The 19374-nt window shown below is 47.6% G+C and overlaps 1 protein-coding gene and 1 long non-coding RNA gene across 9 annotated transcripts in view; one reads left to right on the forward strand and one right to left on the reverse strand.

The window, feature by feature from the left end:
* The window catches only part of CALR3 (calreticulin 3), a 201719-nt gene that overhangs the window by 121868 nt on the left and 60477 nt on the right, over positions 1–19374 (forward strand). For 3 of the 6 annotated variants that reach the window (XM_029614220.1, XM_029614224.1, XM_029614219.1), the window contains 2 exons: positions 93–236; positions 18412–18504. In XM_029614220.1, coding sequence (XP_029470080.1) covers positions 93–236; positions 18412–18504 — 237 coding nt within the window. Of the gene's footprint in view, positions 1–92; positions 237–18411; positions 18505–18606; positions 18748–19374 lie in introns of those variants that run through there. The other 3 variants (XM_029614222.1, XM_029614223.1, XM_029614221.1) reach the window with 3 other exon arrangements.
* The window catches only part of LOC115097989, a 111389-nt gene that overhangs the window by 72330 nt on the left and 19685 nt on the right, over positions 1–19374 (reverse strand). The gene's annotated exons all lie outside the window — the stretch shown is intronic.

Raw genomic sequence — 19374 nt, forward strand, 5'->3', positions numbered from 1 at the left:
TGGGGGTAACTTTTTTTAGAGAACTATTCTGTCATTTGGTAGTATTTAGAGCAAGCCATATGGTTTTTGGGTTTTGTTGGGTTTTTTTGCAGGGTAAATGGAAACCTCGGCAGATTGATAATCCAAACTACAAAGGAGTTTGGGTCCACCCAAAGATTGATAATCCACATTACTCTCCAGACTTAAATATCTACAAATATGATGACATTGGAGTCATTGGACTTGATTTATGGCAGGTCAATAGTTTTTACTTATTCTGATAAATTGGAATTCAAGAGCTGAGTTTTTCCCTTTGAAACAAAATTAGGAAAAAAAAGTTTGATAAATATTTGAAGATGGACATAGTACTGCCACACTGTATGTCCATGTTAAAGTCTGCTGTGTAATGGGGCATTCAGGATCTAAAAAAAATGTGTTCACACCTAGGGAAAGAAGGTGTGTTGCTACTATGGCAACCCTTTCCAGCCATAGAAAAGCACTGAGACATAGTTTCAGAGCAGACTCCTTACCAGCCTTCAGGTTGGCAAGGATACCTGAGCGTAAATAATAAAAGGAAAAACTCAGAGCTTAAAAAAATAGAGGACAGAACTTCTGTGTAAAGATAAGTCTTCTATTACCTCTACTATTTCTGATATTTATCATATCTAAAGTGCTACTAGATGTGCACAGCGCTGAAAAGATACAAATAAGACACAGTCCTTGCTCCATGGAGCTTACAGTCTAAGTAGAAGCAATGATGAAATGACCATATTGATAAGTATAAAAGTTCTCAGCTACAAAATGTCCCTGAGAAAATCCATAGTGAGTATAAAAAAATGCTTCGAGAGGAGGAAGTAAATAGGATCTAAAATTATCAAACATTGGAGAATTTTAGGATCAGAGCACCTGATAAGTGAATCACATGCTTTCAACATATGAGCTACTCAATATAGAATCACCTTGGGAAAGGGCAATTTTCAAAGATTTTACCCAAATAATTAAGCAGATACTTGGGTAAAATCAGGAACTGAAAAAACTGTATGAGTCATGCCAATAGATATTAGGAATTTAACCTATTGATACTGTGTTGATATTTTTTGGACTTCACTATGGATTTTTGGGGGTAGTAACCGCCGTAACAAGCAAGCTACACCCTGCTTTTTTGTGAATGCAAATCCTTTTTTTTTTCCACATTTCCTCTTACCGTTGAAGCTTAGAGCAATGTTAGAGTTGTATATATATATTGAATAAGGGTATTATCTCCAGATAGTAGCCTTCATACCCGTGAGCCACCCCCTTTTCATTCACGTCCTCTAGACTTGATGGATCCACAGTGTTTATCCCACGCCCCTTTGAAGTCCTTCACAGTTCTGGTCTTCACCACTTCCTTTTAATTGCACATTAAGAAGGCATAAGAGAAGGACAAAATTAGACGGAACTTGAAAACCTGTTATCTGCGTAATGAGGTGAGGGATACCTTGATAAGAATGGTATAATTAAACTAATATGAATAATTGCTTGCAGAAATACATCTCTGTCTAAGGGGAGATATTCAAGTGAGGAACCTATAAGAAGCGGAGGGGCATGGCATGGAATGCACTGAAAGGGAAGACACGAGAGGAAGGAAAGGGCATATCTGCGAGGAGGGTGCAGATATGTGAGATTCATGAAGGTGGGGTTGTGAGATCAAAGGAGGTTAGTGCTGATAGTTGATTGCGACTACCTTATGTAAAAGCTTGTATGAAAAGCCATGTTTTGAGTTTTTGTTTGAATTTCTTTGGGCATGTTTCTTGACGGAGATCAGGTGGCATGCTGTTCCAGTTTGAAGGCCCAGCTATGCTCATGGCACGCTTTTTGGTTGCGAGGAGTAGAGTTGCTTTGTGGGAGGGTGTGTATAGCGTGGCAGTATGTTGTATTCTAAGGGGTCTGGAGTGCTTGTAGAAATGAAGGGCATTGTTGAGCCAGGTCATATCTTGAGTGTGTAGGGTCTTATGTATCAAAGATAGTGTTTTGTACGTAATCCTTTGCGCAATGGGCAGCCAGTGCAGATCCTTGAGAATGGGTGTGATATATTCAGACTTATGTGTGTTGGTGAGTATGCGTGCTGCTGCATTTTGCAGCATTTGTAATGGCAGGATGGTGGATTTGGGTAGGCCTAGAAGGAGGGCGTTACAGTAGTCGACTTTTGCAAAAATAAGGGATTACAGTACGGTGCGGAAATCACATTGGTATAGAAGAGGTTTTAATTTTTTAGGGTGTGCAATTTAAAATAACTATCTTTTATAGTGTTATTAATGTTAAAGTTAAAGTGGTTGTCTATTGTGACTCCAAGATTTTTAACGTTTTGCATAAAGGTAACTGAAGGGAATAGCGTGTGTTCAGAGGAGTTGGGGTTATTGCCTTTCTGGGGGGAGATGATCATGATTTCCTTTTTTATCAGGATTTATGGCAAGGTTAATGCTTGTAAGGAGTGCACTGATAGTTGCAAGAGCTGTGTCCCATGCCTTGAGGGCATTGCTAAGTGAGTCCACAATGGGGATGACAATTTGTACATCATCAGCGTAAATGAAGTACATGAGGCCAAGTTCTGTCAGGAGGTGACAGAGGGGAAGGATGTATATATTAAAGAGTGTGGAGGACAGGGCGGATCCTTGTGGTACTCCGTGGCTTATATTATATAGTTGTGATTCATTGTTTCCAAAGTTGACTTTATATTGTCTTCCATGCAGGTAGGATTCAAACCAATGTAATGGGGTATCAGTTATGCCTCTTTCCTTAAGTCTGGTGATGAGAATATTGTGATTAATGGTGTCAAATGCTGCCGATATGTCAAGCATGGCTAGAAGGTATGATTGACCTTTGTCTAGCCCAGTGAAGATGTAATTAGTGAGAGAGATAAGTAGGGTTTCGGTGCTCAGGTGTTTACGAAAACCAAATTGTGCAGGTGAGAGGAATTCATGTTTTTCTAAATGGTCAGTGAGCTGTGTGTTGACAATTTTTTCACGAATTTTTGCCAAGAAAGGTACGTTGGAAATGGGTCGGTAGTTGGTTAGGTTATTGGCATCGGCTTTGGGCTTTTTTAGGATAGGTTTGATGATGGCTTGTTTAAGTACTGTTGGGACTTCACCAGAGGCAAGGGAGCAATCTTGGCAGAGGTGGTGGAGCAATTACAGCTGCCTGTCTTGCCACATACCCCACCGTTGCGCATATCCTCCATTCACAGCACTCCTCTTCTGGGCCAAGTTTCTGCTATGACTGCTCCAGTGTTCCTCCGCACCGGGATTCTCTGTGAAGAGAAGATTTCCTTCTACATTCTTGAAAAGGCAATCCATCCCGTAGTATTGGGTCTACTTTGGCTCCAGAAACATTCCCCCCCTCATAAACTGGAACACTCTCTAAATCGCTGCCTGGAGTCCAACTTGTTTTTCTACGTGCTTGCCTAAGCTGCCTCGTCCTAACATTCAGCTAGCAACTGCCTCCTGGATGCTTCCACCACAGTATGCTGATTTCACCGATGACTTCTCTAAAGAAAAAGCCAAGACCCTCCCAGAGCATCGGCCCTTTGACTGTGCGATTGAATTACTACTGGGCTCTATGCCCCCTCGGGGACGTGTCTACCCCTTATCCTTACCAGAGACGCAATCCATGATACAATACATTCGAGAAAATCTGGACAGAGGATTCATTCGACCTTCGACTTCCCTGGTGGGGGCTGGCTTCTTCTTCGTTGCCAAAAAGGACGGGTCCCTTAGACCATGTATAGACTACCGTGGTCTCATTGCCATCACCCACCAGGACCAATATCCCTTCCCACCTATACCAGAACTCCTGGCCCGCTTACAAGGGGCCACCATTTTTACTAAGCTCAACCTTCGAGTAGCCTACAATTTAGTACGAATCGAACCGGTTTTCCATTTGTCACCCGATCTAACACACGTGATGAGCATTATGAGTACCTGGTAATGCCCTTTGGACTATGTAATGCTCCTGCGGTTTTACAGACCCTCATAAATGAGGTCTTCCAGGACATGCTCCAATCATCCGTAATTGTATACTTAGATGATGTACTAGTATACTCAAAGGATCTCTCCACCCATCGACAAGAGGTACTTCGAGTATTACAACAACTCCTAGAAAACTGTCTCTTCGCCAAGCTGGAGAAGTGTCTGTTTGAACAGAGGTCTTTGCCATTCCTAGGATACATAGTGTCCACCACCGGATTCCACATGGATCCTGAGAAGGTCTCCACCATAAGAGATTGGCTACGTCCGGTGGGAATAAAGGCCCTTCAACGCTTCCTTGGTTTTGCAAACTTCTATCGGCACTTTATCCCCCACTATTCTCAAAAAGTAGCTCCACTTACTGCCCTGACAAAAAAAAGGGGCCAATGCCAGGGATTGGCCACCAGAGGCATTCCAGGCCTTTAATGAATTAAAGTAAGCCTTCCTTCTTGATTCCTGCTTATGCCACCCTGATCCTTCCCAACCCTTTATCGTTGAGGTTCACGCTTCGGACCTGGCTGTGGGGGCGGTACTCAGTCAACACTCCAGCAAGAGCGCATTACTTCCCTGTTCCTACTTTTCACGGAAGTTTTCGCCTGCCAAAGGGAATTATGGGATTTGCGACAAGGAGCTCCTGGCCATAAAGATGGCCTTTGAAGAATGGCGGCAGTGGTTAGAGAGGGCCCAGCATCCTATTGTGGTCTATACCAACCTTAAGAACATATAGTATACCTGTGTCGAGCCCAACGGTTAAACCCTCGACAAGCCCGCTGGTCATTGTTTTTTAGCTGGTTCAACTTTTCTTTACGATATCGACCAGCATCAGAAAACACTAGAGCCAATGCCCTCTCTCGTACCTCTGAGAATGAGGACACCGGGAGTGATGCATTCTCGCTGGAAATAGGAGAATCCTTCAGTCTGGAATTCAGCTGGTTAAAGGCGGTAGCCAACGTGTCGAGAGATCTCTGTTGCTCGGTGATCCGTTGGGCCAGGCCAGGAATGGCCTGCAAGGCTGAGAGCTGAGCCGGGTCCATGGAGTTAGCAATCTGTTATGTTCTGTGTGTCTTGAACTAATAGTGGGCCCTAGGGTCATAGTGAGTGAAGACTCCGCCCACAGGGACAGGCAAGGTCTCAGCAGTGATGGACAACAGAGAAAGCAACTTTATTTTACAGCCAATGGTGATCTGAGTTGCGGATCAATAGAGTCAGTCCAGAGAGAGTGACCTGTAGCTGGTCGGTCCGAGTAGTAATCCTCAGCATGGAGTAGTCCGGTGAATACCTTCTCTAGGCGTAGCTTGCGCTGGCAACTCCGATAGTGGTCCGCAGCGCGCAGGGTAGGCTGGAAGCCGATGGGAAGATGCACAAGACTGGAGGGTTCCGGTAGTGGGACGCAAGCGGGGTAACCTGAGGATCCGTGCCACAAAGGTAGAAGAGCAGGTTCTGTACTCATGCCTGATGGAGGATCAGGCACCGAGGAGGTCCGGATAGGAACAGCAAGGGTCGTCCGAGGACGATGCAGGAACTCACTAGAATAGAGAAACAGAAAGTAATAGCTCTCCGAGGAGTGGATAGCCCTGAGTGCGGCAAGGCCCCCGAGGAGCGGGTACCTAGGTCACCTAGTAGGATAACGAGATGGAGTCTCAGTGTGGTGGAACTAGCAGGACAGGAATCTTTGCTAACTCGTATTGCTAAAGTCAGCTGAGTTTAAGTATGGTAGGTGGATGAAGTCATGCAGTGGGGACCCCCCCGAGGTTCCCGCCATGACGCGTTTAAGAAGGGGGCAGGTGCGCACACGCGTGCCTTAGGTAACCCCGGATGTAAGATGGCTGCCAGGAGCGCCCACGCTGTCCCGGGCATGCCATGAGGGTCGGCGTGTGGAAGCGGAGGCCGCAATTCTCCCCAGACTCGGAGCTGCATAGAGAAAGGAGGTGAGCAGGAAAGGTCGCAGCTGCCTGCGACCGGGCGCAACACCGTGAGGACTCACTTTTGGGTTCCCCCCTACGCTGCGGACCTGTGCCGTGTATCATCTGAGGCACCCTCACCAGGGCAACCTGCTCTGTGGATCACATACCGTGTTCTTCCATCAAGGAACCTTCTTGCATTCTCACTACTGTTTCAATGTCTTACAGTGACTGTATTTCTCGGCACCCCCTGCTCCTCGGGTATTACCACGTCCTCCTTTGACTCTTGTCTCAAGCAAGACTGACATCAGCAGTTGCTGCCGTTCCGTGGCCCACCTCCAAGGGTCACCCTCTACATCTCCACCTCTGTCTGCTGTATCTCCATCCCTCAGCCGAGGTTCTGCCTCCCAGAGTGAGGCCTCGCAGGGCTCCTCCCCCTGGGTGATTCCACCTTGGCCAAAGGTGGAATCACTCACTTATCCTAGCACATGAGACCTCTGGGAGCAATAGGGCCTATACATCATCACTGTGTGCTGTGGTACTATGGAGGCAGCTTGTAGGCTCATTAATTCTTCAGCTGACAACAGGTTCTGTAGCCTTAATGCTTTACACAGAGCAGATCAAAGCAAAATACTTTGCATATTTTCTGGGTACATACATATGAACATACAGCTGCACCACATGACTATCAGTGAGCCATAACAATCAAGGGTCTTACAGCACCCAGACATCTCAATGTCTTTGTAAGGCTAGCTATGATGGGTGTTTTGAAGGCAGGAAGTTCAACACACCTAAACCGGTAGTTTCTATGATGTCAACCTTTGCTCAGGAGAGATGTGTGTGGTCTTAGAGTCATTAGAAACTATACGGTAATGGTGACATCTCTGAGCTCATAGGAAAATACAAGTGAAGGCAGGACACCATCTGATTCCCAATTCTGCCTTCACAGAGCCGGACATGCATCCTGGTGTAGGCTCGCCAAGAAGCTAACTGAACCTACATGACATCACAATGGCCAAGGCCCTCACCTTCTGCATTATCATTTACAAATTGCATAGATAGGTGTAGTACAGTGCATGTGTGTCGGGGTGCATGCAACCAGCAAGCGGTATGCTACCTTGGAAGGACCTGTGCACATTATGGGAATGACAACCAGGGTAGCAAAGATCCTTTACCCCAAGGCTGTAAGGGAATGCATGCTACTAGAGCATTCTGATGTCAGCAGAAGAGTTGCCACTGGCTCCAGTTTTCAGGACAGTAAATCCTGTCCTGGTTGGAACATATTACATGCAGGGATTTCATCAGATTTCCCTATAGATTTTCTGAGCAAAACCAAGCTTATCAATACCTGCATGTATGGGAGTAAGACCAGGACTGGATCAAAATATCCAGGAAATTTGGATCCATTTGGAAAACAGAGTCAGTAGTAGCTCTAAAACTGGTGATGCAGTGGTGTCAGCTGTGTCTTGGCACGCCCATGTAACAGTAAGCCAACCCAGTACAGGTATATAAGTTCACATGCACACATTTGTCAGATACGGAATGAGGCAGTAAAATGGAACTCTGTCACTGAAAACTTTACCTGTACCTTTAGGCTGTGCCTGTAAGCTTCAGAGCTATTTGATATTTACAGTATTTCTAGAGCTGTAGCTGTCCATGCTCAAGGACCAGCTGGGATGGCATCAAACTTGTGGCACTATCTCATCCACATGTGAGCGTTAGGATAGGATCCGCAGGGGAGGGCCTGCAAGCCAGACAGTGCTAGCTAGGCCAAAACTATGAACGCTGTATGGCAGTCTTTCACCAACTCACGTGCCACACAATCCTCTTTTAGTGTCACTATGAGGCAAAACACATTATGACAGCCACATGTATTTTATGTCATCTTTACTTTCACAACTGTTTTTCCAGTACACTGTACAGCTCCATTGTCAAGACGAATCCAGAATAGGCATACATGTTTTCTGTAACACAGTAACCCAGAGAAGCAGTGAGAGAAAGAAAGCTGATAGCGAGGAGAGCAGCAGCTAATGGTCTACTGGCCTCCCTTCCCTGGAATGGGATGTGGTAGGTGAGGCCTATCAGGCAAAGTAGCATTGTATAACATTTTGACAAAGCTGGCTGCCACTCAGCGTGGTGTCCTCGGCTTGTGTGGGGACACATGGGGGATCCGGGGGGAGATCAGGAACTATATCCATTCGAGGTCCATCTAGTACATCGAGATTATGGAAGACCCAGCAGAGAAGCATTATATCTCCAACTTTGGGTGGAACATACATTAAAGCTCTACCCGTCTTGTCCAAACAGCGAAATTGACTTTTGAGAACTCCGAAGGTGCATTCAATGACACAGCAGGTAGCACATATAGCCTCATTGTACTTAGTCTCTGCTGGCGTTTTGGGAATGGCAACGAGGGTGAGAAGCCAGGTCCTGCAACTGTACCCAGAATCTCCTGTGGCAAAAACAGATTTAAGCCATCAATCATAGCATTGTCACTTGTAGATCTGGCTTGCAAACCACAGCATCCTATAAGATTGTATAAGGTAGCCTGTACCTTTCCCTGAGCCTTAAAGGCCGATTTTCCTAACCTACGTGCATGTCTCATTGTTCTGGGCCTAATTATGTGCAGGATAGCAGTAGCCAAAAGTACATAAGAACATAAGATAAGCCATACTGGGTCAGATCAAGGGTCCATCAAGCCCAGTTTCCTGTTTCCAACAGTGGCCAATCCAAATCACAAGTACCTGGTAAATACCCAAACATTAAATACATCTCAAGCTGCTATTGCTTATTAATTAATAGCAGTTTATAGATTTATCCTTTAGGAACTTATCCAAACCTTTTTTAAACCCAATTACACTAACTGCTTGTAACCACATCCTCTGGCAATGAATTCCAGAGCTTAACTATGTACTGAGTGAAAAAGTAGCTCAGTCCACCTGGAAAAAACAATATTGCACTAGTATTCCTAACTGTAATCACATTTTAATCCCAGATGCAGTTGTATTAGTATCTGCCTAATTTTTCACTCAGAATGTCAGGGCCACAACTCATAAGAGTGGAAAAAGTAGCTTTACTCTTCCAAACTACTAATTCTCATCTGGGTATTCCAAAAATTGCATGCCAAGCCCTCGCAACAGAGCTAAGGCTACTGGTGTGTAATAGGCTTCCAACCTTGAAGCAATGCATAAGAGCTGCCACAACTGTTTTAGCTGAAAAACGGTACCTCATGTTGTGATTTTGAATGTCCCTGCTGGCTCTGCAGTATGTCCTCCATATAAACCAATTTATGAGGCCCGACACAGGGAATATGCCTGGCCACCAACATGTACAGGACACTGCTTCTGGTTAAGGTGTGTGAGGCTCAAGACAAACTGTGGCCGACACTCTGGATGACGCTTCACTAACCGGCCACACGTGATCATGCAGTACCAGCAGTGTGGACACTTCAAGCTTGTCATTAACCAGTGAGATTTAAATAGCTCCCAATGGGAAGATAGGAAAAGGACCATTTTGAAATTTAACATAGAGAAAGTATATAGTGCCTGCTTTAGGGCCAGTGCATTGTTTGTCATCACAAGATTAGCAGGCCTCTGCAGCAAGGGGAAAAAAGTCAGGCCCCGGGACAGTGGCCTGCAGACAAATCTGTACAAGCCACTTGTCATGGCACTGATACTTTTTCTCCCCCCAGCCACCCCCCATGCCCGAGCCATTTGCCACAAACACATAGCTAGAGATGGAATAAAGAAAGAAGCATCTCTCTTACCTATGAGCCAACCATCATCGTATAGGCCGTCCTCAAAATTTTCCCACAGGCCCGACTGCTTAAGAATAAAGGAATCGTGTGCGGCTCCTGGGGTACCTGGCCACCATGTCAAGGACGCACATTCGAGCTTCATAGACCACTTGCACGTTGATGGAGTGGAAGAGCTTCCTGTTGTGGTACATCTCCTCCCTGTCAAGGGGTAGAATGATGGCCACATAAGTGCAGTCGATAGCTCCCAGAACATTGGGAAAGTTTGCGAAGGCATAAAAGTCTCTCTTCAAGTCCATCAAGTCCTGCCTGTCCTGAAGAAATACTATGTAGCGATTAATGCAGTCAGAGACTGCTGTGACGAGACCTGGTCCAGACTGCGTGAAAAAGTGGTTTAGGACATTCCCCCCACGACTCCTACTGTCGTTTGGAAGGAGCCAGTAGGCCAGGCATAGTATGGGACCTTTCTGCAACCAGATCCAATTCCCCTCAGATTTCTTCATATAATTCAGGATAGCCCGGGAGCTGAGGCAATACCTGCAAGCCATATAGTCCTCTGGCATGCCCAGCAAGGATGTTCATGGAGGAAAATGCACTCCCTGTATCTCCTCCACTGTAGCCACCTGAGTGCCAGGCGCTGCCCTGGGCCATGACCCTGCGGGGCCCATGCCTCTGCAGGGACTTCCCTAGGAGGGCATGGAACTGCACTTGCCTGTTCTTGAGGTTGTTGTTGTCTGCGTCAAGCCTCCCGAAGTATCCAGTATTCCCCAACAATTAAACTTGCCTCAAACATTATGGCTTTAGGAAGCTAGACCATATAAGAACAGGTGTTCCCAGTACGTACCAGGATCAGTCCAGACAGCTGGGTTATGCCTCCCCTCCAGCAGATGGAGTCAGAGAGAAAACTGAAAGCACCCCCTAGATATACTGGTGTGCTACCTGCGATCCTTCAGTATATTCTCTGACTCCAGCAGATTGAGAGGCATAACCCTGCGGTCCTGGTCCGGTCCGTGTTACTCGGTACTGGGAAAGTAAAAAAAAAAAAAAAAAAAAAAAAAACAAAACAGTGAGGTAGGACAGGGGACTAGATCTGTCGATGCTTCCTTTTCTCTCCTCTGTCTAACTATCGGTCTGCGTTGGTGTCTGTCTGAGTGTCTTGCGCTGCGAGGCTAGCGGCAGAGTGAGGCAGGCTAGGAGGGTTTTACCCTCCTGTTCTTCCCGGGTTAGTGTGTCCACAGGCCGGGGGAGAGCTTACCGGTGGGCCGGTCACCCTCCCCCCCCCCCAATTCCAGGTTACTTGGCCTGAAGGGGGTTTCAAAAAAAAAAAAAAAAAAAAAAAGTTTAATCCAGAGCCATTTAAGCCCTGTTGGGGACAGGCAGTGCGCTCCTTTTCTTTGACCCCGGCCTGCCAGTGCCTGTTTCGGACCCCGGAGGGGGTGGCTAGCTCACCCGGCGCGTGTTGGTTGTGGAGTTCTTCTCAGGGGGTCTTTTTGGCGCCATTTTTTACCGTTGCTGCTCCGCTTCCTGGCCTGATGCCGCGATCTTCGGTCTGCCTGACCTGTGGGGAGGCGGGGGCGCGACTCTCCCGCGGGGGTCTCTGCCCCCGATGTATTCCCGGGGGCGAGGGACCCTCGGGGGGGCCGAGCGCTGCCCGCAGCGGCTCTCCTCTGTCCTCTGCAGCCCGGCACGGCAGCGTTTCAGGCAGCCGTTCTCCGGCCCCTCCTCCATCGGGGAGGAGTGCGGCGGCCATTTTGAACACGCGGCAGGCTGCATTTTCAGCGTCGGAGGAGGAAATCTCCCCTCCTCCCTCTCCCGAGCCACTGAGCCCGCGCTCCCAGCCCGATTTGGGGTCTCCTCGCGGCCCCCCCCCATCGGATGGCCTGAAGAAGAATTTAAAGAGGTCAGTACCTTTTTCTTCGGATTTTGTGCTTTTAATGCACAAAGCCTTTTTGCAGGCAGAGTCCGGCTGGGAGGCAGAGGTTCCCGCTCCCCCGAAGGTCCCCAGGACCACTTCCTTGCCCCGAGGGAGCCCGCCGGGCGCGGGGTCCTCCGGGGTCCAGGGTTCCCGTCCGCGGGGGAGGGAAACTGAGGACCTGGGAGACACAGGAGCCGCTCCGGAGTCCCCGGGGGCTCCGGACTTGCTGGCGACGGATGATCAGGGGGCCGTACAAGGGGATGACCCCCAGGTGCTACGATTGTTTGGAAAGGAGGAATTAAGCTCCCTTATTCTCCACGTGTTACAGGAGCTAGAGTTAACGACTCCGCCTCAGGAGGCGGACAACGTCTACAGGGATATCGCGATGGCAGGGATTAGAGCTCCCCCGCAGACCTTTCCTTTTCACCACAAGGTCTTACAGATCGTTTCAAAGGAATGGGAGCTCCCAGAGGCTTCCCTGCGGGTGAATCGAGCCATGGAAAGGCTATATCCCTTACCTAAGGATTCATTGGAACTTCTGAAGACACCCGCGGTAGATTCGGCTGTCACGGCTGTGGTTAAGCATACGACTATCCCCGTGACTGGGGGTATAGCGTTGAAGGACCTCCAAGACCGCAAGCTTGAGGTTGTATTAAAGCGCATTGTTGACGTGGCGGCACTGGGGGTCCGAGCGGCGGCTTGCAGCAGCCTTGTGCAGAGGGCCAACCTCCGCTGGGTTCAGCAGCTGCTGACCATGCAGGAGCTCCCGCCGGGCGAGGCTGAGCAGGCGAATTGTGTTGAAGCGGCGGTCGCTTATACAGCGGATGCCTTGTATGACTTGTTGCGCACATCGGCTCGCATTATGTCCTCGGCGGTTTCAGCCAGGAGGTTGCTCTGGCTCCGTCGTTGGTCGGCGGATGCCAATTCCAAGGCAAGGTTAGGTTCCTTCCCCTTTAAGGGCAAGTTGCTGTTTGGCGAGGAGCTGGACCAGCTCATTAAGGACCTGGGTGACAACAAGGTTTACAAGTTGCCTGAGGATAAGCCTCGGCAACCTCGGTCATTTGGTAACGCTAGGGCTCGCTTTCGGGGGCAACGGCGTTTCCGTGGGGGAAGAGGGGGCTCCCTTCCCCAGCGGCAGCAGGCGACTAGATCCCAGGCCTGGTCTTCTTCGTCCTTTCGCGGCAGGAGGGCCTATACGCGGGGGCTCTTCCCAAGGCTTTCCTGCCATCAAGCCCGCACAATGAAGGTGCGCAGGCCCACTCCTCCATGCCCGTTATCGGAGGTCGGCTGTCCCGGTTCTGGGAGGAGTGGGCCAAAATTACTTCGGATCAATGGGTCCTCGACGTGGTTCGGTACGGCTACGAGTTGGATTTTGTACGTCCCCTCCGGGATCTCTTCCTGATATCGCCGTGCAGCCCAGTAGAAAAACAGGTAGCTATAGCCCAAACGGTCGCCCATCTACAGGCTCTGGGGGCGGTGGTTCCGGTTCCGCGGGACCAGCTCAGGACGGGTCGGTATTCCATATACTTCCTGGTGCCCAAGAAGGAGGGCACCTTCCGACCCATTCTGGATCTCAAAGGAGTAAACAAGGCGTTGCGTGTGCCCCGCTTCCGGATGGAGACCCTCCGGTCTGTTATTGCGGCCGTCCACAAGGGAGAATTCTTGGCTTCTTTGGACCTGACAGAGGCCTATCTGCACATCGGAATAAGAGAACGGCATCAAAGGTACTTGAGGTTCATGGTGATGGGAGACCACTACCAGTTTTGCGCCCTCCCCTTCGGGTTGGCCACCGCGCCGAGGGTGTTCACCAAAGTCCTCGTGGTGGTAGCGGCTTCCCTCCGCCGGCAAGGCGTCCTTGTGCATCCCTATCTCGACGATTGGCTCATTCGAGCAAAGTCGCACGCGGCATGCAACCGGGCGGTCTCCTTAGTGGTGCACCAGCTGCAGAGCTTGGGTTGGGTAGTCAACTTCGCGAAGAGCAGACTCGACCCGACCCAACAGCTGGAGTTCCTGGGAGCTCGGTTCGACACCTTGGCGGGCAAGGTTTTTCTTCCGCAGCAACGCATGCTCAATCTCATGACTCAGGTACGGCGCCTGTTAGAGCTCGAGATTCCCACGGTTTGGGATTATTTACAAGTCATTGGTCATATGGTGTCTACTATGGAAATGGTACAATGGGCTTTTGCGCATATGCGTCCGTTACAAAGAGCACTTCTATCTCGCTGGGATCCCCGCTCGGAGGAGTACGGGATGGAATTGCCTTTGCTGGAGCCGGCTCGCTCCAGTCTCTCTTGGTGGTTGACCCCAGCCAATCTCCTACAGGGGGTGGACCTCGAACCCCCGTCTTGGTTGGTGGTGACGACGGATGCCAGCCTGTCGGGCTGGGGTGCGGTCTGCCAGTCCCGTGCAGTCCAGGGCAACTGGTCGGCACTCCAAGCGACTTGGTCCATCAACCGATTGGAGACCAGAGCGGTCCGCCTGGCCTTGCGTTGTCTCCTTCCACTGGTACGCGGCCGAGCAGTAAGAGTTCTGTCGGACAATGCGACCACAGTGGCGTACATAAATCGACAAGGAGGCACAAAAAGCCAAGCGGTAGCGACCGAGGCGGCGCTGTTGATGTCCTGGGCGGAAAGGCACATACAGCGTCTCGCGGCCACCCACATTGCCGGCGTGGACAACGTTCAGGCGGATTACCTCAGCCGGCAGCACCTAGATCCAGGAGAATGGGAGATCTCGTCGGAGGCGATGGCTCTCATCGCGCGGCGTTGGGGAACTCCGCGCTTGGACCTCATGGCGACCCGTCAAAATGCAAAGGCGGTGCGCTTCTTCAGTCGGAGGAGAGAGCACGCGTCAGAAGGGGTGGACGCGCTAGCCCTTCCGTGGCCTCGTCACATTCTTCTTTATGTGTTCCCTCCGTGGCCTCTGGTAGGGAAAGTGCTAAGACGCATAGAGTCCCATCACGGTCCGGTGATTCTCGTGGCTCCGGAATGGCCGCGGCGCCCGTGGTTCGCGGATCTGGTCAACTTGGCAGTCGACGGCCCACTGCGTCTCGGTCATCTTCCCAATCTCCTTCGTCAGGGTCCAGTATTTTTCGATCTGGCGGATCGTTTTTGTCTGGCGGCTTGGCTTATGAGAGGAACCGGTTGAAGAAGAGAGGTTATTCAGACGCGGTGGTGTCTACTCTCCTTCGGGCGCGTCGATCTTCCACTACGCTCGCTTACGCGAGGGTTTGGAAGGTTTTCCATGATTGGTGCGACAAGGCAGGTACTTTGGCCAGACGTTCGTCAGTGGCGGATATCCTTATGTTCTTACAGGATGGCTTGAAAAAGGGGTTGGCGTATAATTCGCTTCGGGTTCAGGTGGCGGCCTTGGGTTGCTTGAGGGGTAAGGTCAAAGGCTCTTCCCTTGCGAGTCATCCAGATGTGGCTCGTTTCTTGCGAGGGGTTAGAAACTTGCGTCCTCCTGTCAGGCTTCCCTGTCCGTCTTGGAACTTGAACTTGGTACTCCGTGGATTGTGTGCGGCTCCGTTTGAACCTCTTAAGGCGGCTTCGTTGAAGGATCTCACCCTCAAGACTGTTTTCCTTGTGGCCATTTCCTCGGCTCGTCGGTTGTCGGAGCTGCAGGCTCTCTCTTGCAGGGAACCGTTTTTGCGCATTTCGGCGTCAGGAGTTTCCCTACGAACTGTCCCTTCCTTCCTACCTAAGGTGGTCTCCGCGTTTCATGTCAACCAAACGGTGGAGTTACCTTCCTTTTCGGACGAGGACCTACAGTCTTCTCAGGGTCGGGACTTGAGGCGTCTGGATGTCCGTCGGATTCTCTTACGCTATTTGGAGGTTACGAATGACTTTAGAAAGTCAGATCACCTTTTCGTGTTGTGGAATGGACCCAGGAAGGGTCTTCAAGCGTCCAAAGCTACGATTGCACGCTGGTTAAAGGGTGCTATTGCGTCCACGTATGTTGGATGTGGTAAGCCTGTTCCTGCTGGGCTTAAGGCTCATTCTCTGCGTTCTCAAGCAACTTCATGGGCAGAGAATCACTTGGTTTCTTGCCAAGAGATATGCAGGGCAGCCACATGGAAATCCTGGCATACTTTTTCCAGGCATTATCGTCTGGATGTCCGGGGACCTCCTGCAGAGTCCTTTGGGAGCAGTGTGATTCGAGCGGGACTCTCAGGGTCCCACCCCAGTTAAGGCGGCTCGGGTACATCCCAGCTGTCTGGACTGATCCTGGTACGTACTGGGAAAGGAAAATTAGGTTCTTACCTTTGCTAATTTTCATTCCAGTAGTACCATGGATCAGTCCAGACGCCCGCCCACGGTGTTCTGGGAGTCCGCTCGTATTCTCTGAGTTTTCCATTTCAGTGGTATTGTGACGGTTACCACATGTTTAAGGTTCCCTTTATAGTTATTCCAGTGTATCGTGGGTTACTGTACACTCTTGGTGTTCTATTTGTTGTGTCTGGTTTTATCTGTTCTCAAGGATGTTTCTACTTGATCTGGTCACCTGGTTAATAAGAAGTTAATACAAAGGAGTTTCTTGGGGGCAGTTTTGACTGTGCTCAATTCTTTATTTCTGCTTTGATATCACATATACTGAAGGATCGCAGGTAGCACACCAGTATATCTAGGGGGTGCTTTCAGTTTTCTCTCTGACTCCATCTGCTGGAGGGGAGGCATAACCCAGCTGTCTGGACTGATCCATGGTACTACTGGAATGAAAATTAGCAAAGGTAAGAACCTAATTTTCCTTTTTTATTGGGGCAGGAAGTCCTGGTAGATGTATCCATTATAATTCTTTTAGGGCGCATGATAATCGCTGCGATAATACCCACAATATCAGCCACAGGAGCATGATAAATAGTTTTTTCACCGTACCGCAAAAAAAAAGGTGTAGTTATTTCCAGCGTTAAATCCTGAATAGTGTGCATTACTCTATTGCGCGCCACGCTAGCAGACCTTAATTTACATTTACTCTGCCTAAACTCCTCCCACGTGGAATACTCAATGTTTAATATGCGTACGCATTTTGCATTGCATTAATGCGTGCTACGGTGTTATAGCATAAGATAAGGCCCTTACGCGAAATGATAAATGACCCAGTAAGTTTGCTGGAATTAACGCTTCTTAGTAGTAACTGTTGCATAAAGTTCAATTTCAGTATGTTATGGCCTGCCAAGCACACAAAAATATCAATAAAACAAAGTGAGGTCCTCTTGTTTGCATACTGAAAAAATGAGGCATGAAAAGGCAATAACAGACTTAGATCTCATGAAAAGAATTTCAGAACAGCATATTGCAGTAAGCCAAAATCACTGGAGTTGGGGCAGAAATTAAGGTTGAGTTTCCTTTAATAGGAATAGATATTTTACATTTGTAATGCTGTATATTGTAGTTCTTCATTCTCAAAAGTTAATTTTAAAAATTCCACATATTTTCTTGTTTTAAATTTATAATCACTAATTTTTCCATGTCATGCTTCCCAAATTGGCTTACACGATTGCATTTTTTTTTTTTTTTTTTTTTGCTTCTTCCTTTCATTAGTTATTCCTGAGAACATGGTTCTTCAAATTGGCATGATTCTGCAACATTCTATAAAGATTTTCTAAATTATTATGGGTGGGGGGATTTTTTTCCCCACTCCAAAAGTGTAATTTTTATGAGTTGTGGCCCTGATATTCCGAGTGAGAAATTAGACAGATACTTGTACACCTGCTTCTGAGATTAAAATTTGATCACAGTTAGATATACTAGTGCAATATTTTGTTTTTCTCCAGGTGGAATGAGATTATAATTTTTGAGTACTGTTTCTGCCCTGATGACTTTAGCAATGGTTAAAGTGGAGGAGTAGCTTAGTGATTAGAGCAGTGGGCTATGAACCAGGAGACTGGGGTTCGAGTCCTGCTGTCGCTCCTTGTGACCTTGGGCAAGTCACTTTACCCTCCATTGCCTCAGGTACAAACTTAGGGGGTCATTTTGTAAGACTTATCACATGTGATAGCTTGCTAGAGGACACAGACTCTGTGATGTCTTCACTGGTAGAGATAAGGTAAGACATGTTATCGTCGCCAGCAGCGTGTCCAATAGCACCACCTTTCATGGTGGCGCTATTGGGTGCGAAAGCTGGCAGTGATAACACCGTGATGGCTGCAGGCTTTCGCAGGCCCGCCTCCTGTTTTTACTGGATTCACCATTCTGCCTTAGATTGTAAACCCTCTGGGGATAGTACAGTACCTGAATGTAATCCACTTTGAAGTGCTGTGAAAAGTGGAATATAAATAATAAATGGATAATGGTATTTCTACATGATCAAATCTGTAAAACAGAAGAATTGTAGAAAATATGTTCTCCCTTGGCGTACAATCAAGCTGTGGAATCTGTTGCCAGAGGATATGGTCAGGGCAACTAAAATACCAGGGTTTAAAAGATTTTTGGACACGTTCCTGGAAGAAATGTCCATAGCACATTATTAGCGAAGTAGACTAAAGAAAGCTATTGCTATCTCTGGAAGTGAGTAATATAAAATAGATCTACTTTATGGGATCTGCCAAATACTTGCAACCTGGATTGGCCACTGTCAGAGACAGGATGCTGGGCTTGATGTACCTTGATCTGACCCAGCATGGCATTTATTATGGTCTTAGTTTATACCTTGTTTTTTTGCTTGAAGTACTGTAGTAGTAAAGATGAACAATTCTAGTAATGCCTCAAAGACATCCAAGTTAAATATAAAATAATTATAAATTATTTTGGAATGAAATAAGAAATGCAGTTAATATTTGAAGCACTAAAAATATATCTTTCAAAAGGAGGAACATGGAAAAAACCCACAATGAAGTTTTTTGTTTGGTTTTGTTACTGACAGGTAAGATCAGGAACCATTTTTGACAATTTTCTGATCACAGATGATGATCGTTTTGCAGAAGAATTTGGAAATAACACTTGGGGAAAAACAAAGGTACTGTATTTTTATCAGCTCTGTTTAAGGAGGGTGGTTTTATAAATGTGCTTGGAATAAAATCTGCATGTACCTTTAACACACAGATTTTACTCCCCACAGACTGAGAGAGGAGAGGCACAAGGAGCATGGACGCTTTTCCCTCTTTCATCGGCCCTGTTACCAGCTCATCGGGCCGATAGCCACGCCCCCCAGTGATGTCACCTGAACAGGGGGGGGTGTCAAATGCCAGAGGGGGGCGCCGGAGCATCGCGCAACAAAGGAGCTCCTTTGTGTGCTCCTTCGTGCGTGATGAGTGCTGAGATAATTCAGACTCCTGACTTGGATGACCCTCAATGTGATAACTATTTGATTCCTGTTATTTATGGTAAAGGTATTTATGGCGACCTTGCTAATTCGAGTCATAAAATTACTTCTGTTAGAACTTAAAATCCTATCAGTCTTATTAATGTTCTAATTACTTCTTCTCCTGCTAAATATATAACTTCAGATTTGAAAGTTATATTATTTAATGCTCGGTCTGTGCATACTAAATTTCAATTACTCTATGATTTAATTGAAATGGAAAAACCTGATTTTTTTTGTATAGTTGAAAGTTGGCTTTTGGATTCTGATTTGATAACTTTAAATCAGATATGTCCTAGAGGATATTCCTTTATTTCTCAACCACGTTTAAAAGGGCGAGGGGGGGGGGGGTGTCTTTTAATTATCTTTAAGGATACGTTTAAGATCAAATCGCAATATCTCAGTGGAACTGCTTCTCAAGAAATTCTTCTTGTTTATACATCAAGTTTTTCTATTTGTCTTTATTTTCCTCCCAAATTGCTATCTTTAAATTTATCATTATTTTTTGAACAATTATTGCTAGCC

Source organism: Rhinatrema bivittatum, chromosome 8 (genome assembly GCF_901001135.1).
Source record: "Rhinatrema bivittatum chromosome 8, aRhiBiv1.1, whole genome shotgun sequence".
Taxonomy (NCBI): Eukaryota; Metazoa; Chordata; class Amphibia; order Gymnophiona; family Rhinatrematidae; genus Rhinatrema; species Rhinatrema bivittatum.